Source organism: Equus przewalskii, chromosome 25 (assembly GCF_037783145.1).
Source record: "Equus przewalskii isolate Varuska chromosome 25, EquPr2, whole genome shotgun sequence".
Taxonomy (NCBI): domain Eukaryota; kingdom Metazoa; phylum Chordata; class Mammalia; order Perissodactyla; family Equidae; genus Equus; species Equus przewalskii.
In genome coordinates this window covers 41,350,690-41,373,149 of record NC_091855.1, presented here as the reverse complement: position 1 = coordinate 41,373,149, position 22,460 = coordinate 41,350,690, and the positions used below count along the sequence as shown (strand labels likewise).

At 45.4% G+C, this 22,460-nt stretch overlaps 1 protein-coding gene across 12 annotated transcripts in view; it reads right to left on the bottom strand.

Annotated features, from left to right (window-relative positions):
- EML1 (EMAP like 1) overlaps window positions 1-22,460 on the bottom strand; it is a 166,918-nt gene that overhangs the window by 18,177 nt on the left and 126,281 nt on the right. For 6 of the 12 annotated variants that reach the window (XM_070593260.1, XM_070593262.1, XM_070593261.1 and 3 more), the window contains 11 exons: window positions 19,492-19,520; window positions 15,895-16,024; window positions 12,942-13,091; window positions 12,044-12,113; window positions 10,202-10,312; window positions 9,013-9,108; window positions 6,998-7,132; window positions 6,126-6,225; window positions 4,923-5,077; window positions 2,564-2,689; window positions 2,151-2,282 (listed from right to left, as the gene is read on the bottom strand). In XM_070593260.1, the coding sequence (XP_070449361.1) occupies window positions 2,151-2,282; window positions 2,564-2,689; window positions 4,923-5,077; window positions 6,126-6,225; window positions 6,998-7,132; window positions 9,013-9,108; window positions 10,202-10,312; window positions 12,044-12,113; window positions 12,942-13,091; window positions 15,895-16,024; window positions 19,492-19,520 (1,234 nt within the window). Of the gene's footprint in view, window positions 1-2,150; window positions 2,283-2,563; window positions 2,690-4,922; window positions 5,078-6,125; window positions 6,226-6,997; window positions 7,133-9,012; window positions 9,109-10,201; window positions 10,313-12,043; window positions 12,114-12,941; window positions 13,092-15,894; window positions 16,025-18,325; window positions 18,383-19,491; window positions 19,521-22,460 lie in introns of all 12 variants that reach the window. The other 6 variants (XM_070593255.1, XM_070593259.1, XM_070593251.1 and 3 more) reach the window with 2 other exon arrangements.

Below are 22,460 nucleotides of genomic sequence, written 5' to 3'. Positions count from 1 at the left end.
CAGGGAGACATAGGGTGAGAGCCCATGCAGCCCTGGGAGGACCTCGAATGGGTCAGGCACACCCCAGGTTCTGACCTAGTGGCATACACACGTGTTCACCACTAACTCTGATACAAGGTGGAATGTAATCAATGAAAGAGGTAAAAACATACTGTTGAGTCACCGAGAGGGGTGAGACGAAGCAAGATGGGGAAGCTTCTGACTCGGGCCTTCCGGGACCCAAGGGGGAAGTGGACACGCCAATATTTTGGGGATCAGGTGTTAAGGGTATGATGATATGATTGAAGATGCAGAAGCACCACAAGTTGTGGCCTATTTGAGGAAAAGCAGGCAGACCCAGTGAGTGGACAATGCAGAGAATACGGGGTGGGGACGGGAAAGTGTATGGACGACACTAGTAACGGGGCTGCACTGTCATGTTAAGGGCTGTGATCACCAGGAAATAAGAACAGAGTGAAGGTGATTTTTTTTCTTTCAGTGACAAGAGCGACATGACTCAATCTGTGTTTTAGACATGACATCACTTGGCAGAGGGTTTAGGTGGATTGAAGTGACAAGAGATTAATCACAGGGGGTCCAAGGAAAAAGGAGCAATGGAAATGGAAACAGAAGGAGGCAGTCCTCTCAAACTAAAAAACATGAGAGACCAGAAACTGTTCGGGCATTGATTACATCACTGCAATGCTTACTCCTAAATGTGAGCTGTAACTAAGCTCAGGGCTGCCACGTCCACTTGAAGCTTTACCGTATGATTCATTTGAGGCTTGTGACGCTTGTGAGAGGAAGCCACCAGGGGACAGGGAGGGTCCTGTCTGAAGCCACATGGCCAGTGGGTGAAGGAGCTAGGACTCAACCGCACAACTTTTTGGCGTCTGGTTCTGAGCCCCTAGCCCTTCTGTCAGGCTGAGTGGGTTAACAGTCCGGTAAAGGACAGGGGACGGGGTAACTGGCATTGCTCTCAGCAGGGCTGCCACGCTGAGTGAGATCGCGGGAAAGGCTGCCCTCCGGGCCCACCTCTGCCCCTCCTGCATCCGGTGGCTGTCATCAGCTCTGTGCAGACCCCTCACTTACTCCCCATTTGTTCCTCCAAGCTCCTGCCAGAGGATGGGCACACCACAGGAAACCACTTCCTCGAGCCCGGTCCTGCCCGCTGTCTCCTCTGAGTGGCAGTGTCACCCCTCAGGCCCTGTCAGCTTGGCGCCCGGCTCCACTGGTGATTGGCCAGCTCTAGACCCTCGGTGACCTTCTCGGAAAGCAAAGGGCAGGAGGGCTGAAATGTGGACCCTGCACACTGGGTAATGCTGGGAACTCTGCAGGGGCTGCCGGGAGGAGCGGGGTCTACAGAGTGGCTGCTGCTCACGTGGGACCATACACGTCCTGAGGGACCCAAGCTGCACAGAATGCACTTGACTCATTACAGCATGACGCGGAGGAAGGCCTTGGGCCTGGGATCTGACCGAGCTGGGGGTAGACACTGGCTCTGTCCCTTACTCAGTGACCTTGGCAAGCTATCTGAATTTTCTAGGCTTCAATTTCCTAAACAATAACATCAGGGTGAAAAAACTTCGACCTGCAGGGCTGCTGCCAGGATTAAGGACAATACAAGTACAGTGCTTGGTATGCAAAGAGTGCTCAATAAATGCAGTCATCACTGTGTTCACATAGGGAAAGGATATTTCAGCCCTCTGCTACGCAATCGGAGTTCCTTTTGCAAAGGTCATAGAGATGCTGACTTTAAAACTAAAGCTTTACCTTTAGCATCAAACTCAAATTGTAGAGAGAAATTGTATGCTTTTAGAACAGCTTGTAAATTTTCATTCAAAAGCACACTGTAGATAGAATGCAGGCTCTTAACAAGGGTCTCTGGGCACTGAAGCCAGCTAAGAGACTCTGTACTCAGGAAACCCAAACACCAGCTTGGAAAGGCTAACTTGCTGTCGAAAAATTCAACAGCAAACTTCAGAATTACAGAGATGAGACCACTCAAGGCGATGCTGAAAGCAATGCAATTCGAAGGAGATAAATTCAGTGACATTTGCTTTGTGAAAATTTTATATCACTATTAGTTTCATGCAAAAAAAGAAAAATATATATGAACACGTTCCAGATGAATTGTTATAAGAAAAACAGAATGTAACGTGCACGTCTACCTCTATTATTTTGTCCCACACGGGCCGGTGACCAACAGCGTCCCAGAGAGTGGCATGCCTGTCATGGCCACAGGTCAAGAACTGAGGTTTGGAGGCATGGATGGCCAGTCCCCAGAGCTCATCCGTGTGACCCTACAAAGAACCAAGACAAATGGAAGTTCTCTGAAAGGCTACATTTGACACTCAGGAGCCTTCCAGGATGATTAACCCTGGCTTGCTGCACACTTCATAAATGCTCTCATCAGCTTCTCTTCCTCCCCAACTTAACTCAGGATTGCAACTGAAACTCTGAAGCTGAGGGAGGTCAGGTTAGTATAAAAACACAGGAATAACCACCTCTTAGTAATGCTTTATTGTATTCTAATGTGACATAAAATGGAAGTGTTTGGTGGGCCCTCTGAGCTGGGACGTACCTGAGTGATGGGTGCAAAGTCCCCCGCCAGGGTGCCCTGCAGAACAAAGTTTCTAGTGGTGCCTATCAAGATCACATCGCCTTTCCCCTCGGCCACTGTCCGTATGGGACCAAACTGTTCTGGAATCTGCATCGAAAAGAAAAGATTTAAAACGTCAGTAAATTATTAGCTCCATCATTCAAAATACTTGTTTATATATCATCATGACAGCTCCTATCACAGTCACACAGTCACACACACACACACACACACACACGTGCGCGCGTATGTATACATGGAGAGAGAGGTCCGCAACCAGTACTTGAGGGACTGATCAAAACCCCAAACCTTACTTTTAAACTCCAAACATTTCATATATCTGAAATGAATCAGCAAGAGTAAGGTTGTTGAAAAAACAATAAAGAATAAAGCTACCATTTGATCCAGCTATTCCACTTCTGGGTATTTATCCAAAGAACATGAAAACACTAATTCAAAAAGATATTTGTATCCCTATGTTCACTGCAGCATTATTCACAATAGCCAAGACCTGGAAAGAACCTAAGTGCCCATCAATGGACGAATGGATAAAGAAGATGTGGTATGTATATAGACGATGGAATACTACTCAGCCATAAAAAGATGAAATCTTGCCATTTGTGACAACATGGATGGACCATGAGGGTACTATGCCAAGCAAAATGAGTCAGATGGAGAAAGACAAATACCATATAATTTTACTCATATGCAGAAGATAAAAACAACAACAAACAAACACACAGACACAGAGAATAGATTGGTGGTTACCAGAGGGGAAGTGGGAGGAGGGTGAAATGAGTGAAAGGGCACATGTGTAATTCGTCTTTGGGTGGTGGATACGACGTAGTCTACACAGAAACCAGAATGTAAGGACGTACACCCGAAATTTACATAATGTTATAAACCAGTGTCACCTCAATTATAAATAACGCAAAAAGAATAAAGAATTTTTTCTTGACAAGATTAAAAAATAAGAAATACTACTGTGCTGTTTACTCTTTGCTTGTTATGACTTCGGATGCCAGTAGCAGGAACAATTTGGAAAGTGGAGAATACTATGACACACCGTAATAAGAGGTGCCCAAATTTACTGTAACTTAAAATGGGAAATTCTTTGGCAACTTCACTCTATTTAGTTTTGAAATCCATTGTTCATGTTGGTAAACATATGGAATTATCTAAATATTAAGAAAAAGAATTTCAAAATACACCAGCCAAGCCCCTGGTTCTAGACACTCCAGTTCCGAGGTCAGCAGCAGCCGCTCTCATGCAAACTTTCTACTTCCAGCGTGGTTTGTCAGCACAGCACAGCACAGCACAGCAACAGTGACGACAGTCCATGCTGACGAAGAGCGATTATAGATACTGCGAAATGGTGAGCATCTTCTACGAAACTAGACGAGGCTTCAGAACCTTGGTTGTGGTTATAATTTAAAATGGGCACACGTTCCATCAAATGCTGGTCTAATCTTATTATACGAAATGCTATCATAATTAAAATCTCCTTGAAAGGGGAAGGGATTTCCAAAGCTCAGCTGAAGGACTTCCTTTATTAAGAGCAATAATCAACAAAACCAAATTCTCATCTTGCTAAAGCATGGTGCCACCCTGCTCTCTGATGTAACTTCTGTTACCGCTGTAACATGTTGTACTCATCTGACTTAGAAGTTGGAAGAGTTCTACAACGTGTCCATTCTATGTCAGGGCTGAAGACCATCAACCTTCAGATTCATCCTGACCTTGATATCTGTCTGCTCATAATTTCCTGGGGGTGGGGAGAAAACTCAGGGAGTGTGCAGAAGGAATATTAAGTTTCTTGCCTCTGGCTCCCACTGGTGTGCAGGGCTGCCAGCCAGGTAAAAAGGAGGAGAAGCAGATACTGAAAAGAGTTGGAACTCTAGAGGACGTGCTGGCACTCAGTCATGTACAAAGTAGATATTCAATAAATATTAGTTCAAAGTGAGAACGTCTCCAAAGTAACATGCTGGGAATTAAAGTGAAAAAAGAAGAAGGATTTTAATGATAATGTTAAATGTGGGGAACGAAACAAAATGAAACAAAAATATGGGGACTACTCTCTTGGAAAAGTGAGACTGGTTCTAACATAAAAATATTCTAAATGTAAAATATGTTACAACCGCAAATTTTATACACCTAATTTCATTTTAGTAGTTGTGCTTAAACTGCCTCCACGACTTTAATAAAATATTACCCAATTAATAAAATTTCATCTAAACAATTTTCAAAACTGTCAGCTAAGATTTCAAACCAGCAAGGAAACCAGTGAGTATAACAGTTTACGGTTCGCAATAAATTTCAATAGTCCTGCCTGCTGTCTTACCTCAGTTTTGTGAAGTTTCTGATAGTTTCCATTCCAAGAAATGAGCTTCCGGTCCTTCCCTCCTCCTGACACCAGCGTGCCGTCCCTTAACATACAAAGGGCAAAAATACCACCCTCGTGGGCCCCTTGTACTGCGTAGCTTATGCGATTCGTACCTAAACACACCAAAAAAACCATCCTTACTACATTGTCACAAGGCTCGCCTCGGCCCATCTCACTTCATTTTTGTTTTAAAAACACGACATTGTCAGTTAGAAACCATGGTCGCGTGAATCTAGAAAGGATCCAATTTCTAGAAGTTCACAGAGCACCAGACAAGCATGAACTGGGTTACGTTGTAATTAAGGACGAGATGCGAACACAGAGCACAGTGTGGGGAGGGCACAATGGGAGTGTACGCGGCTAAGAACAGGGACCCTGAGTTTACAGCCTTAGGAGCCGAGTGCCTCATTGCCCTATGCTCCGTTTCCCTCTTCGTGAAATGAGGTCACTGCTTATCCCACAGAATTGTTCGAAGGATGAAATGAAACAGTGTCCGGAGCACTTAGCACCCACAGCAGTAGGGATACCACAAAAGTCTCCGGATCGTTCTGAGATTACCTTTACGGGTCTGTTTCTACCCCCAACCCAAACTCTACCATCCTTGAGAACCGGGATGGTGGACTTTTCCTGGCACATGGTAAGCACGCATTGAACTTAACTGAATGAATGTTTTCTGTGAGAATCCTTAGCACATGGTCTGCTCACTGACTGCGGGGGATTCAGAGCTGCCTCATTTGTATGCTCACAGCGTCCAGCGGGCTGCCCCGCACAAAATTAGTACTCAGTATATGTCTGCCAAATGCCATGTGAACCAGAACAGTTATTTAAATATTTTCCAGCCAAATAGTCATTGGTAACTTCATCACTATAATTTGTTAACAGATCTCCTCATAAAGCTATTAATTTCATCATAACGTCTTGGGCTTAAAGAGCCTTTTAGAATGACAGAAGGTGAACAGCTCTCACTTTCTTGTTTTCCTCTGTTCTAGTTTTACGGTTTCAATTTACACATGAGCACATGTACGTATGCACCTACAGAACTTGGAATTTAATAGTAAACTCGCAAATTATCCTGATCGACGATTCTTACAGAAGTGACGTTTGACTTCCTACTTATCACATCACCAAAAAACATTTGCTCTGGGAACAATCACTCGTTACCTTTTCCCCATACCAAGATGTTGCCACTTGAATCTCCAGTAATGGTGTCACCATTTTCAGAAAAAGTCACACAGAGGACGAACTTTGGCTTTTCTTGCTTCTGCAGAATATTGCAAATATATGTATATTTTTAATCAAGACATCCTTTTATTTATATTGATAATATCTAGAACCATAGTAACCCCAAGCTGGATAGTGTCAGCTTCTGCTACCACACTGTGTGCCTTTTATTTTAATCTACCATTACGTAACTTGTGCCATGAGATTATCTGTTGTAGAAAAAAGAAATTTCTGGTACTTGTAAAGTGGCAGGCAGCTTGAGCAGAGGAGGGTGTTGGAGGGGTAAGGGGTGGGCTGTGTTGTCATGACTACAGCCTGAGCAACAGGGCCCTGGCACCAGACTAAAGCGGTCCTCTGACTCAGCGAAGGCCCCACAGGGCAGAGGTGCTGGCCCTGATGCTCGCATAAGGTCACCAAATGGCCAGATTAAAGGCACAGAGAGCGGCTACAAACCCTTCATAAAGGCAAGGACGCACGGCCCATTCTCCCGGGTGTCTTCTTGGCTGCTCTTTGCAACCAAGCATGCCTTGGTGGGGGCCCCACCCCCCGGCACCCTTTCCCTGTGGTTCTCCCTGTGTTGGCCCATCCTTCCTTCTCGGCATCACCACTGTTATCCACAAGACACAAGGGGTTCCCCAACTCTTTTAGGGATCCCCAAGGATAGTCTTCATCACAATACCCCCAGATGCACCCCAACATCAGCCAATTAAAACAAATCCTAAGACTGGGGTGCCTCAAATCTCCCTTAAAAGCTAGCTGATCACGAGTACCACTCAGTGAAAAACAAAACTGCAAATGTAATTCAACTTTACCTCGAATAATCCTTGCTTCTTAATAAGGGAGTTTCCTTCTAGTGTCCAAAAGTAGAGATGCGATTTTCCACAGGTCACTATGATGTTGGTGTCCGTGGGGTGGAAATCCGCGGCAAACACAGCTTCGTTGGAACACTTGGAGCAAAAGAGGAGGAGCGAATGTCTCAAATCTCTTAAGACACTTAAGAAAGTAAACAACATCCGAACTGCAAATAAATAAATCCTTCAAGTTAAGCACTAGGCCTCTTGATGGTTTCCCCATCGAATTCATCTTCTGTAAACACTAAACTTATGTTTGCTGTGTGCCCCACCTTCTCCTCGTTTGTCTCCCCTGGACTGTAGCCCCCTGAGGACAGGGACCATGGAGTCCTCTCACAGGGCCTGGCAAAGAGCAGGGACCCAGTGTGCTTTCTTTGCAGGACTGGGTTAAGGCAGCTGGGGACTTAAGAAATGTAAGAATTTGCTCTCAGCTTCCCACGATGGATCCCCAGCCCTGGCTGAAGGACAGAATCACCTGATGTGCGTCAAAATGCAGACATCAGGTCTCACCCCTGAGTGACAGGAAGCTCCGGGAAGGGCCCAGGAATCTGGATTTTATATGGCTCTGTCGCTCCTGGCTCACTTTGGCTGTGCTGTTTGCTCTGGGAGTCCCTCCTGGTTCTAATTCCTAGGACTCTGCTGGTGGTTTGGTGACCGAGCTGGGGATCCAGCATTGGCGATCTGGCCGTGTGGCTGCCACTTTACCACCCCTAACTCTGTTATCTTGCTTTGCAGGACCCGTACCCTGGTCAGATGAATCTGACCCTGATTGCTCTCTTTGCTTGGTAATTCAGTTACACCTTCTTAAACCTGGAGAATAACTTGCCTCTGATTACTTCCATCTAGCAACATAGCGGGAACTTAAATACTTGACCAGATTATTAGAAGACAGGGCTATAGCATGAAAAGAGGTGTCAGGAAACATGCCTGATTAGAATACAGGGTCTGTATCCCAGACACGCAAGAGAAAAGGCAAGTACATAAGGTGATCCAATGGTAACCCTAATGTTGGGTCAGTAAGGTGATCCAGTGGTAATCCTAATGTTAGGTCAGTTAGGTGATCCACTGGTAATCCTAATGTTAGGTCAGTTAGGTGATCCAGTGGTTATCCTAATGTTAGGTCAGTAAGGGGATCCAGTGGTAATCCTAATGTTGGGTCAGTAAGGTGATCCAGTGGTAATCCTAATGTTAGGTCAGTTAGGTGATCCAGTGGTAATCCTAACGTTAGGTCAGTAAGGGGATCCAGTGGTAATCCTAATGTTAGGTAGGTAAGATTATCTAAGGTTAACAAATGCCATGATGAAAAATCTGAAGTCAATTCTATAAAACAGATTCAATCAAGATTTAAACAGGAGTAAAACATAAAAAAGCTTAAGGGAAAGCTCATTGACGTAGTGTGCAAAATGGATCAGAAGTAGTAAAGGGAAGGCCAGCGGCACGACTGCAGGAAGAGTCCCCCAGGAGGGACTGGGATGCAGCAGCGGCACTGGCTTGCCTTCCCGAGTCCACTCCGCTGTGGACCAGCCCCGCTGGCTGTGCTGACCTCTCCCTCAGCCCTCAGCTCTCAGCTCCTGGGCTTGGTCCTCCCTGACTGGGCATCTATACCCCACCTCCAGTGCCTCGACAGTGCAAAAACACCGTGGGCACTCAGAATTGGGGGAATGAGAGAAAGAAACGGTGAACAAATGAAGGGTGGAGTGAATGAGAAGCGGAACGGCTGTCAAACAATGAGGGAACAAGCCTTACAGCTGTGCTGAAGAGAGGAGGAACCCTGCCAGGACCTGGGAGTGGCGTCCCATGAGGGGAGAGGGCGGGTCAAAGGGATTCACAGGTGGAGGTGTCATGCCTGAGGGCTGCGTCAGGAAGGGGGGGCCCAGAAGCTCCCTGAGAAATGGAAACGGCCTGGGAGCCGGCGGGAAGGAGAGGCTCCAAATGGGAAAATTATAACGCAGCTAGCTTCAGGCTTGGAGAGAGACCTTCACATCCGCCAGTCTTTCCTCCTTCTGCCAGTCCCACACGGACAGCACGTGGTCGTTGGAGTCGTCCACGGCACACAGATTGCTCCCTCCGTTCTGCAAAAAAAAGATATTCACAGGGAGATTACATCTGAGAATAAAACAGGTTGAGTGTGATTAAAAATGAACATGAATTTTACTTTTTTGTTTTTCCCCAAAGCCCCCGGTATATAGTTGTGGGTCCTTCTAGTTGTGGCATGTGGGATGCCGCCTCAGCATGGCCTGATGAGCGGTGCCACGTCCACGCCCAGGATTCGAACTGGCGAAATCCTGGGCCATGGAAGCAGAGTGCGCGAATTTAACCACTCAGCCATGGGGCCGGCCCCTGAATTTTACTTTTAATAAAGAGGCCGCTACATCTTAGTTAAAGAAACTTCACCCACTGGTCTTGAGATCTGCTGATGTGGGCAGACAGACAGGGAGAGCAGGTGAATGTGGGAGGATGAAGGGACAGGAGCAGAAGGAGGGGTCAAGGGATGGCTCCTCACCACCGGTTCCACTAAAACAGCTCCCAAAGGCGCTGCAGAGCCCTCCTCCAGGAGAGACGGCGCCCACAGCCCGCCCAGCACGGGTCTGTTCTAACCGCAGACAGGGTTACCGTAAGGCTGAACAAGGAGCGATAGCACTGGGGGAGAGGCACGTGGTACTTCCATGTGAGCACCTGCATGCACCTGTGAAGGTAAGTTTCTGAACTGGCTGAAAAGTGGTTTAAAGGGTGGATCTGTTGAACGGGCACATCCTGAGGAAGTCTGGGAGACCAGGAGGCCCAGCCAACCCCCGCTTATGGACGGGGAGTGAGCCAGCCCACATAGGATGGAAGAGACACGCTGGTGCCACCTCCAGAGAGGTGGGTGAAATTCAAGGCCAGAGCAGGCAAAACTGGCTCCAGGAACCTGAAGACAAGTGTCTCTGGTCTCTTCTCATCACCACACCCACGTGGCTGGAGACAGCTGACTGGAAGTATATGACCCCCCAAGGGGACACATGCGACCTCTGACTGAGGGGACCTGGGAAGCAGGAAGTTTTCAGAGTTCAAATCTGGACACACACCGGGCAGTCACTGAGAGCGTTAGCTCTCTCTCTTCAGCCGTGAGCGGAGTCTCTCCTCTGTATGGACAAAGGCTGCAACGCCCACAGGGCTCACACTTACGGATTTTGAGAACGCAATGCAGGTGACGGCTCGGTCAAAGAAACCGATTCCGATGACATGCAGGGTATTCAACGTCACAGAATCCCAGATGCGCACATGTGGGGGCAATTGCTGTTTAGGAAAAAATGCAGTCGCCAATTGTGCTGGTTATACAGGTTTACCTTGACCCGGAAGTTACAAGATAACTTCAATTTTCTCAAAACAAAAGGTGTTTTTCTGCACTTGAGGACTCTACCTTTGAACATAAATAAAACAGTCCCAATGGCTTCAGGGGGTCATGGCCCCTGTGGCCAATCTAACTTCAGGAGAAGTCTACCAAGTTTTAAATTCAGAATAGCCAATTCTTGAACACTGTACCACAGGAACTGACATTCGAATTTGCACATCTAATGTGTCTGAATTTTAAAAAAGAAAAATGATGAGGAAAACGGAATCTCATATAAGAGTTATTCTTTCAAAGTTTGTATCGTTATTAAGGTATAAGCATGTCTACATTCATCAAGATGGTCACCACAAAATAGTATTAAGAACTTGCTGCACATTCTTGGGCCTCATAGGAGCAAAAGAGGCGATCAATTATGCACCAATAAAAATTTAGAATTGTTATGATTAGTTCAAAATCCTCTCACTTACGTTCCTAGATTATGTGTACTAGTTTTTCTCTTAATAGAAGAAAGCAGCATAGAACGGTCAGCAGACTTATCAAGAAAAGGACTAGAGCTGCACGTAGAGGACAGAGCGGGGTGGGTGAACCAGGTTCCAGTGTGGACTTGTCTCTAAGTAGCTGGGTGTCTGGAGACAGTCTTTTGGCCTCTCTGATTTCTCCGCTTGTAAATTGAAAGGATTGGCTCACATAGCTGAAACATTTTCTCTGGCTCTAAACTTCTGATTCAATTTCAATGCCAGGAACTGAAATACACTTTTAATCCACTAGAGGGAGGAACAGATGATTTATGACTATTTCGAAGGACTTTCAAAGGTCAGTTAGAAGACCCTGTTCCATTTATGCGTATTTACGTAACAGTCGTCTGATTTCCACTGCTCCTATTTCGTCTTTTCAAGTGTAGCATTTTAATGGAAAATAGAATAGTTAGTATTTAAAATTTGATGTTATTAAAATATTTTCTGAAAAGTGGTGGCATAAAAAATGGAAATATTTAATGTCATTAGTCTTAAGTCATATTCTATGCCATAAGGAGCTATACAAAAGTGGATATCAAAAAAGCTACGAGGAGTTTTGGATAAGACACGACAGTGACCACAGACTGCAGTAAATAACTACCTGGAAGCCAGTTTTGAATCATTCTCAATTTGTCCAATTCTACTAGTTTTCTCTCTGATTTGCTAAAACACACATTAAAGTCTTGCTGAGGTGTTTACAGGATCTGTGCGAGAATCCTGCTGGCAGCCTTTGTCAAACGCACGCACACAAATTCCACGGTTTGAGTCCTGATTACTGGGTATTCATGCAGACGGTGTCCGAAATTTGTTGAAGAGGCAAAATGCCCCCTATTCAAATGATTATTATGATTTTAACTTTATTTACTAAATGTGTTCTTAATATTTTAACGTTCATCATGTGTGTAAACAAGCATCTTAAGAATTAATGAATTCTTATGCAAGAACAAGGCTATTTAAAAATTGGCTGAAATTAGGGTGAGCTCAGTAGATTTTTAAGGTCGTGGCAAGAACTTTAATTCGCAATAAAAAGTCTGAATGAAGGATTAAGAAGTATTCAGACACTTTATATCTAAGCAGGCTTATTCTTTAGCAAAATGTTTTCAGAAAATTATTTTGTGTTACCAGTTCATTCCAAAAATGTGAAAGGAGAATATGACTCACTTTTCCATCCTTAGACGTGCCTGCGACTTGTCCCGTTGCTATCGTGATCCTATCGGGGTGAACAGCTAGGCTGAAAAAAGGGAGATTTATCAAACATCTACTCTCTAAGCTCAGCTTTACGTTCCCCTTGATCAAACATAATCTAGTCGAAAATTTAAACATGAGAAACACAGAGTGCCTGACTTGTTACAGACTCAGGATACACCCTCTGAGCACCCCAATGCCATCAGACAATTAGTGCCGACTTCATCTCATCTGATTTCCTTTAACTCTAGAGAATTTTCAAACTCAAGGAAAAAGCATCCTCTGCTTGGAAAATTCCATTTCAATTCAGAACCAATTAATCAGTATACAGTCTTTGTTAAAAGTCATTCTGAGTATATGAAGTAGCAATGGCATCATCTCTTTCCAACAGGATTGTTATAACTGATCAGGGACTTAAGATAAACACAAATACGTAAATCCATCTAGTCATCCATCCATCTTTCCAAGACACACAAAGTCCCTCCCAAAAGGTGTAAATGAATTATAGGAAGAGGAGACCCAGCCACCAACACAAGGCAAAACATTTTTATTAAAAAATAAAGACCCAAATTAGAAGTTGTTAGCATGGGATGGATTAAGAAGGCCTCCAAACAGGGGTCTGTTAGACTGTTTGTTTAGGTAACATGGTTGGTTAACATCACATGTTATATAGATAGAAGACTAAAAGGGTGTCTTAGAGAGCTGGGTAGCCAGTAGACAACTAGCTGGCAGACAGCTCAGAACCTAAGGAAGAGCTTTCCCCAAAGATCCTATTTTCGCAGATCCCTTTTCTTCTCTTTAGTTATATCCTAATACTGACCTCTCTCCCCTAATACTACTGCTAGTGTAACGAGTCACGGCTTAGAGGACGTACCACTTCACGTCGTCGTTATGGCCAGCATAGTGCCTCTGAAGCTGCTCCTCCACGTTGTACAGCACCACCACCGACGCAATGAAGTACACCGTCTCGCCCGTGGGAAGCAGGTACAGGTTATTACGGCAGTCCCGACCCCTGTACCCATAGCTTTGCGTGTCAAGACAAAACTTTCTTTTCCTTTAAGAGCTGACAACACACCAGCTTTATTCAACAAGCACAGGCAATAAAATTCTATATGACTATTACCATCAATTTCACTAATTTAAATAACATTAAAATGCAAATCCTTGGCGCCAAATACATCTGACCTCCTAAATAGGCGATAAAGCTGGAAATGGTCACTGATTTAATGTGAATACATATTTTTAACAATACAAAGATGTGGTTTTATTTTTAGAAAGTATGTACTATATTTTGAAAGCTGAATTTTTTCAGCCTGATCAAAAAATAGTAATTTATTATTTTATTTACTAAAAGTAACTGGATCAGACATTCCTGAAGTGGCAGGCAGGTGAACTCTTTGCAATTTAGTCAATCCATCATGGATCCGGGAAGCAACAGCCAGGGGCCAAATTTCTTTGATGAATGGTTGAAATTTTAGGTGGATGGCTGTCTTTCTCACCCCTGGGCTGTCTACCACAGGGCTCAGCTCAACAGCTCCATCTCGACTCTAGAGCTAAAATCACCTGAAGTTCTATTTGGACACTTATTTCACAAGAATGCTGGAATATTTTGCTCCAAAGTTTTTTCTCTTTCTTTTCTTCCACGCTTCTTGTGTAACATTTATTTTCAGGTATTACACTGCCTGCTCAGACCTACTTCCCTCTTGAATCTCTGGTCTTTTAAAGGGGAGGACTTGACCCTGGGAACCAGAAGGAGCAGCAGGGCCTGCTGAGTCTGTCCGGGCTCCACTCTCCACGCTGCCGTCTTCTTGAGACACACACGCATCTACAGTCTGGGAACTCACGCTGCCATTGCTCTCTGGCTTCCAGAGTCAGGATTGGGGAATTCACCAAATGCCTAGTCGAGCTGGAAGCTTTTGTAGCTTGTATGAAAAACAAAATATATCCAAAAATATTAACTGACTAGATTGTTTTAAATATTCAGCAGTTTGAAGTTATAAATCCTATTTCAAGAAAAAACTTTGAGCTTTGACCTTCATTATATTTTAAAGTTTTTAAAAAGAAATTTTAAGCTACTGACAATTGACTTTCAGATACTTCAGTTACAGTCAATTATGAGTTTATTTTTTATTGTAATCTTGGAGCTAAATCTTTTACTTAAAAAAATTTTTTGGGGGGGCCAGCCCAGTGGCATAGTGGTTAAGTTTGCGGGCTCCACTTCGGTGGCCTGGGGTTCACAGGTTCGGATCCTGGGCACAGACCTAGTACCGCTTATCAAGCCATGCTGTGGCAGCGTCCCACAAAAAATAGAGGAAGACTGGCCACAGATGTTAGCTCAGGGCCAATCTTCCTCACCAAAAAAACCCAAAACCAAAATACTTTTTTTTTTAACTGTTGCCAATCTTCTTTTTTTTTCTTTCTGCTTTTTCTCCCCAAATCCCCCCAGTACATAGCTGTATATTTTAGTTGTGGGTCCTTCTAGTTGTGGCATGTGGGACGCTGCCTTAGCGTGGTCACACAAGCGGTGCCATGTCTGCACCCAGGATCCGAACTGGCAAAACCCTGGGCCACCGAAGCAGAGCACACGAACTTAACCATTCGGCCACGGGGCTGGCACCCATACTTTTTCTTTTACATCATAAAAATACTTGTGAAAGGTGCAAACCACACACACACACATACACAGATACATATACAAAAGGTAAAAAATGTAGGTCTTCCTTGCCCCAACCATTCCCAACTCCTTAGGGCTAATTACGTCTGTTAAGAGTTTGGCATGTATACTTCCAAACCTTAAAAACTATTTTGAGAGCGAAATATCACTTGTACTTGGATGTGAAAAATAACTATTTATTTGGAGCAAATTCCATTGTTTTATAGTTTCTAAAATATGAATAGGGAGTAGGCTGAACAAATGTGTTTTGAATAATGTTTTCCAGGTTTGATTTAACCAACTTAAACAATTATTGCCTTAAAGAAGAACTAAGCACGTCAATCACATGTGCCAAAACAGATTCCCAAACAGGTGCAGGAAACGCTTACGATGTCTGAACCTGAAAAAAATAAAAAATATATTCTGGGGCAGAAATTTAGGTACCGATAATTCTTAAAAATTTCCAAAGAATATGATTTCACAATTTCAAATAGTCATTCTTCTAACTGAAATTACAACAGCTTCAATTTAAACCAAATTCTTATAATTTGTGTTCAGGGCTTGGCATTAAACGGGTGCTTGATAAATATCTGTTTGAGGGTGAAGAAAGGATTTTGCCCTTTGTCTTAAAATCTAAATGGACTGGAAGGTGGCCTTTGCAGGCTTCCTCTAAAGCAAAATAAAATAAAAAAACAACACTTAATTCACCCTTTGTCACAGGCTCTATTTTTTTTGTCTTTCAGTTTTTTCCCCTTGGAAACTCATTCATTTTTCCAAATCTCAGGCCCCAGAAGCTTTATTTCAAGAACACTAGTCATATGGCTGACTCAGATTTTTGTGGCCTAGATTTTTTCTCAAAGGGGTATTATATCTAGGCTACATGTAGATTTTATTTCTGCCATTCATTGTACTCCCTTCATTTAGGACCTGGGTATCTATACTCATATTACTCCTTCGATTAGTCAGCATTAATCTTGACACTGGGCTCCAAAAGTCATCCAAGTTCCCACTTGGTTTGAGGGGGAATGCTGGTCCCTCCTTCCAGAACACCCCTCTTTCTTTCTTTGGGTGTAAACACTTTTTGGCAGCACGGTTTAGTTTTATGAATTTCTGCAGCTAAACTTCAGGCTAAAAGCATGGATCGGCTGATAAGGAATCAATGAAGGAAGGATACACCCATTCCAGCTTCAGTCTCTTGGCCGGCAGCTCTGCTTTAGCCTCCAAACTGTAAGAATCCACCTGCTCTTTAGGCATGTACATGGTAACCGGGCGGCCGCGGAGAAACATCTTGACATATCCTTCTTCTGCAAAAAGAACAAAGATGTCAGGGAAACCCCTCTGGGTCCACTGTACCTGAAAAAAAAAGCTACATTTTCTCTAGCCGTTCAAATGAAAGTGAAAACTTTACCCTTCAGGTCATTTCTGATTAACGTCCTAGGGAAAAGTAACTAAAACATAAAGTTAAACAGTTTGAAACAAAAGTTTTCATCCTGTTTGCTTTTGACCTTCTGCTTGCTTAACTACATGAAATATATAAGGAATTGTAAAAGGCAAGAAAAGAACTAGATTCCCACAATCATTTTCTGTGAGAGATTTTAGTCCTCAGATTTTCTTTATCAACAGGAGGGGGAAAATATGCCACCCCAAAAAATTACAACTAACACAGGAAATCCACTTAAATTTTTTATTGAGTTCCATGTATATACAGTTTCAATATCAAAATTCATAAAATATCTTTCAGGACTTAAACTGGCTTGTTATATTGTGGTGTAAAAATATGTCTTTATGTATCTTGTACATTGGACAATTCTTTCAAGTGTAAAGAACGCAAAATCAGCAGAAGTATATGCTAGGATGCATGCAAAAAGGAAAATGCTCAAAGAAAAGCTAGAAATGGAAAACAAAAGAACAAAAGACCCATTAGAGAGAGAAACTGGGAAATAAAACTTTGTAGAACAACATTTATATTATAAAATAACTTGATGTTTTAATAAATTATAGGGACAAAAGTAAAACCCAATAATATATTGACATGGGACAACTCTTGGACTTTTAAAATGAAACAACTTGGGGTTTCTGTCTAGAGTTTTCAGGATATAATAAGAGCAAAGGAAATGTCTCATGAGCTCTTGACGAATCCTGCTCAGATTCAGAACTCACTGCATCCTGATGCTTCACGACAGATCAAAGGATCGGGCCTTAATGGCATTTAAGTCGGGCAGTTGCTGCCAGGGATATCTGTACATAACTCAACAGAAAGGTCCTCCGGGGAGAGGTAATCAGTGAGGAAAGCCATAGAATAATTATAGTACCGTAAGTACCACATTTACAAATTAGTTTTGTAAGTCTTATTCCTAGGGATTTTCAAACAATGCCACATGCAATACTGCCTAAAAACTGAGAGGCCATCCCAGGTTTCTGTTATTGTGTGCATGCATTCAGATCTTTCACGCATGCAAGTGACGCACTCTCCGCTCTGCATATTGAGTCTGACTTTTAAGTAAGAACAATCCGTGTTCACTCCTACAACCAGCATGCCAGTCACTGTGTTCTACGGGGCCTCCTGTTAGAATGTTCTCACTGGGCTCCATCCTCCCTGGCCCCGTCCTCCGCTGGCCCCTCCGAGGCCCCATCACTCCAGGTTCTCTTAGGATTCCCCTAGGTATTCTCACACACTGTTGCCATACCCATCGAGGCCCACACCGGATTGCACCGCGGCCTTCCTCCACACAAAATCCTGAGCCTGCTCTCTTCTCTGCTGGATCCACGTCTAACTGCCTGGCCCGGCTCTCCTCTCATATGACCTCATTAGCCACAACCACCCCCCATGGATTCCCCTCTCTGACCAGTTGCATCTGTCCGCCACCCTGCACATCTGTCCTGCTTGGTGCCTGTACCCAAGCTCTTCTCCTCACCTGACCTCTTCCCTCCCTGCATCCCTCACCCAAATCTAAGTGCATCAGGCTGTTAGGAATAAAGAGAATACAATACCATTCCCCACAAAAAGCCTATTACGGATGTACATAATCAACGTGTGTGAAGTATCTTCCTGAGTACATTGCAGTTATGTGCTGGTTAGGAAGTCCTTATGATTGAGGCTTACTCATTGCACAACTCTAAATTACTGGATGAGGCAAAAAAAAGCACTGCATTTAGCCCTGGCACCGCTTTGCACTGGTAAGCCCGACATTCTACATCTAAAATCAAAATGCAGCTGGCAAAGCCGTGGTTTTTTCTCAGGCGTGTTAAGATTACAGCACAAAACCAGCAAACCCAAAGGCGCGAGCAGGGGAGGCCAGCAGCGGTGCAGGGTACCAATTCAAACAGCGGGCCATCCGGGGGTTGCCCTATAGCTCTCTTAAGGTTTATACAGCTTTTAAAACGTTCCTGTAATCAGCCAATAATCAAGATCCAATTTATAGCCACTTATGAAAACCCACCCAAGTAAATGCTCAGGAATGCTTTCAGGTTGAAATCAAAATGGTTTGCATCACAAAAACATTTTCATACAAGGAGGGGAGCTGTTTGCCTGTATGAAAAAAGTTTCTGTAGCCTGGGTAACAGCCTTGCTCAGAGAGCTATGAGGTTTCAGAAAGGCCGCCTACCTTTGCAGTGTGTCACCCGGCGCTTCCCTTGTGATTTCGGAGACAGAGACAGAAGTGCTAGATAAAGAGATGGTTGAAGTACTGCAAGAGCATGGGCCTGCCTGCCAGGGAGTGCTCGCTAGCTCTCAGGCAGCACTCGCTAGCTCCCCGGGAGCACTCATCAGCTCTCAGGGAGCACTTGCTAGCTCCCGGGGAGCACTCACGAGCTCCTAGGGAGCATTCACTAGCTCTTGGGGAGCACTCACCAGCTCCTAGGGAGCACTCGCTAGCTCTTGGGGAGCACTCACCAGCTCCCAGGGAGCACTCGCTAGCTCTTGGGGAGCACTCACTAGCTCTCAGTCAGAGAGGCTACCCAGCCCCCTGGAAGAAAAACCTGGGATGCTGACAAGTGCCCTCAAGACCCCGCTCTGCAGGCTCATGGCGATTACATTTTCAGTGAGTAATTTTGTGCGTCCTGAAAATGAAATGAATACTAAAGCACATGCTGATAAATATGAAACTCTGACTTTCATGTTTTAATTCTGAACTTAAGGAACATAACTGGAAAAATTAAATGAATTTATTTAACCAATTCCTAACTGTCAACTGTCCTGCATTTTAAATACACTTTTAAATAAGGTTAATGTCTAAAGATAGCATCTACCTTACCACGAAATGTGTTAAGAAGAGATACATGGAAAGTTCTACATGAACTATTAGTGCGCAGTTTAGGAAAAGGCAGAAAAGGAAAAAAAGCTACCAGACAAAGGCATAACTTGATGCATCAGCAACTCTCCCTTTCAGAGAAATGCAAATGTTGATGACGGGAGGGAGCCTCTTGGTAAGGAAGAAATAACAAAGGCACCAGAAGTCCTTCAACCTGGAAATTCCCTTTCGGCCCGCGTGGTGGCATTTCACCTTTGCCCTTATTGCGGATCTTAAATGGGCTGTAGACGGCTCACGAGAGGCTTCAGTCTTTACGACTGTTTATGGGCGGTCTCTCTAGATCTGAGCCCTGGACCCCCAGGGACAGGCCGACAGTTAGCCCTGGGCCCATCAGCCCTGCCACCCAGACACCAAAGTTCTGTGCATCCAAAGCTGGCCCTTGCAATAGCCACTTGCTATTTGTCCCTCAAGTTCTGAGGAGGAGAGTGAGGGGCGCCTGCACGGAATTGAATCAGACTTACCCGCACTGAAGACGGGCTCCTTGGGTTTGCTGTGGAAACAAAACAAACACAGATTTTAAAGGTCAGTTTGGGGGTTTCATCCCATTCACATGAGACTCCACTGTCCTTGGCTGCCGTGTCCGTCCCACTGAGGTGCAGGAATGACCTGCGTTAACAAGAAAGACAAAACCGCGGGACGGCCAAGAGGAACAGGTGTAAATAAACACAAGCGGCCAGAACCAGGGGCGAGTGATGGTGATCCCCACTTTATCACCAAAGCTGTGCTTTTTATGAGAGCAAATAAACGTTTGGGGAAGGAAAACATCTGGTTCAGCAAGATGGGAACAGCGTTGTCTAAATGTATAAGAAGGTTTCATCTCCCCACGTTCTTCTGAAGGGTTATTTAAATAATTTACTTAAAACTAGCAAATTCCAGACAAAAGAGCCTCTGTGCGAGGACTTTCAGAGCCCCATCCTGGCAGGGACAGCTATGGTGAGGAAGACGAGAGGGCAGGAGAAAAGGAGGACAGAACAAGGACTATCGGGGGGCATAGTCATCATCGGAGAGGCGGGGACCCCACTGCGGACTTTGGCCAGGCTGAGACCACCCCTTGACTGCACCTGAGAAATCAGGCACCCAAAGCCTTCAAGGTCACGCCACAGAGGGACTGAGGTCATCCCTAGGGGCAAGGTTCCCACGGGACAAGCCTGCCAGAGGAGTCTCCACGTGCAGGAGAGCACGCTTACTACCTCCATCAGGCACAGCCCTCCCGTGACAACCATGGAAGGGATGACCACCTCCTGCCAGACAAGGAAGGGGACTCTCTGGCAGGGCACCAAGTGCCCCCTGGTTAATCTCAGGGCCAGCACTTGCACCCGGCTCTGTAAGACTCCAACAGCCCGGGCTGTCTTCCAACGGCACTGCCCTGCTTCCCAGATCACCTCCCGCTTAAGATATGGAACAAGACGAAACCATAAACAGTGCCCACCCCAAAGGGAGCTGCAAGCCATACAAGCCTGTGGAGGCTCATAAATTTTTTTTGTGCACATTAAAAAATATATATCTGAGCAGATGTAGTCGTAATGTTACTTTTCTTCTTCATTTTTAACTTGAAATACATTGAGAAACACGACCAGTAAAAGTTACCCTTACTCCCACAATGTAATAAATAATATTATCTGTGAATGTCCTTGATTTTCAGATAATTTTATGCAGTACATGGCGGGGAGTTCTTTACTGATGCTTTAAAAGTGGTTTGCACTCTGTTCGAACGTGTTTTCAGCAGCTGGATCTGCTATCGGCTTAGTTTTCTGAATTCTAACCTTGGGTCACTGAAAATAGGACCCTGGACGCACAGCAAACCCCTTTAACGGAGAAGCCCGTAGGGCCCGAGACAACCTCTGCCGGCCCCGGCCCTGGCATGGCTCCGACCTCGTCTCCCTCTGCCCGGCCCTCAGTCTCTGAGTTCCAGCCACTCTGTCCCTGACATCCCTGGAGCAGGCCAGGACTCGTGTGTCAGGCATCTGCCCTGGCTGTCCCTCCTCCGGGACACCAGCCCCACAGCCAGCCTTGGGCCCCGGGTTGAGTCTGTGCTCAGAGCCACTTCCCGGGGGCCTTCCTGGCGCTCGGCTCTGCAGCCTCCCCAGGCCCTGTCCGGCTTCACGGTTCTCTACAGCACGGACCGGCCGCATCATTTCCTCCTGCGGCCCCCCCAGGAGGAGGCGGCGTGCGAGGGCAGGGATGGTGGCTCATTGCTGTAGCCCCGGCGCCTGGAACAGCCGGCGGCTGCTGCCTGGAGCTGGGGCAGGTCTGGAGTGCTGTGGGTTCCTCTGCGGTCTCCCTTCCTCCGACTCAGCAGGCCTGAGCATCCGTGTCTGGGTGCGTGCGGTGAGGGGCCGCCTCCACGCCCGGCCTCCCCCCTGACTGCTGCTGCCTGGTACCCGGGGTGAGGCGTGGGCGCCGATGGACTTCCGCTCAGCTCTCCCAGTCAGTCCTCGCACTTCGCCGTGCACCTCCAGGGCCCTCTCTCAGCTCTCCCCGTCCCTCCTGCAGGGGTGGCCGGCCACTGCCGGAGACCCATGCCAGTTCCACGGGTGGAGAACTTCTCTCCGTTCCCTCGCTCGGCCCTCGGCCGGCAGCAGCCCTCATGTGCCTGTGCCTCAGAGAGGGTGTCTTTCAGTACTCCTGTCCTGCTCCCCATCTTTGTCACGAGCTTGATGAAGGTCTGTGGGAAAGGCGTGTGTATGCCTGGGGCTCCCAAGAATTCTAAACTGTCATGCCGCTCCACATTCGGCCTTTCGTAATTCTAGAAGCTCCCAGCTGCCTTCTTCTTACTCCTCTCCACGCAGGCTCCCTTCTCTTCCTGCAGCTCTGCCAAGGATGAAGGCAGCCGTGGCTGTCCCTCCTATAGGGGTGTGTCACTTTTTAGATTTTAGTTCATCATGTTACTTTGTGACTTTCGTTCCATGGCGGCTTCCAACAGCTATGGCTTTGCATATTACCTGGCCTGTTCTCACTGTTGGGGTGGGGGAGTGACACTGTGATTTTCTAAGCGGAAGCATAAGTCAACTCCAAATTTTATAGATTCTTAGATTCACAGGCAGGGCAAGGACACAAGAGGAAAAGCTAAAACAGAGACTCCACAGCAAACCCAGCAGCTATGGGAACATAACGACAGGGCAGCCAGGTAGGGAATCGGAAGACAGGAAAGCTATTTTTTCCGCCATGACTTTGATCAGAAAAGGAGAAAAATACAAAAGCCATGAACACAGAAAGAAGCCATCCGGAACCTTTCCTAAAGACAGAAAAGAGCAATGATGGATTATGTTCCTCTTAGAAACAGAAAATTCGTAGGGGAATTCGAACTACCATGACTCCTTTTCAAAAGGAGTTCACTTGATGAAATAAAGTTCTTGCTGGAAGTCAAAATACTCTACTATGTAAATAATGATTCTTACATAAATTGCCCCAAGCAGCTTTTTATTAGAAA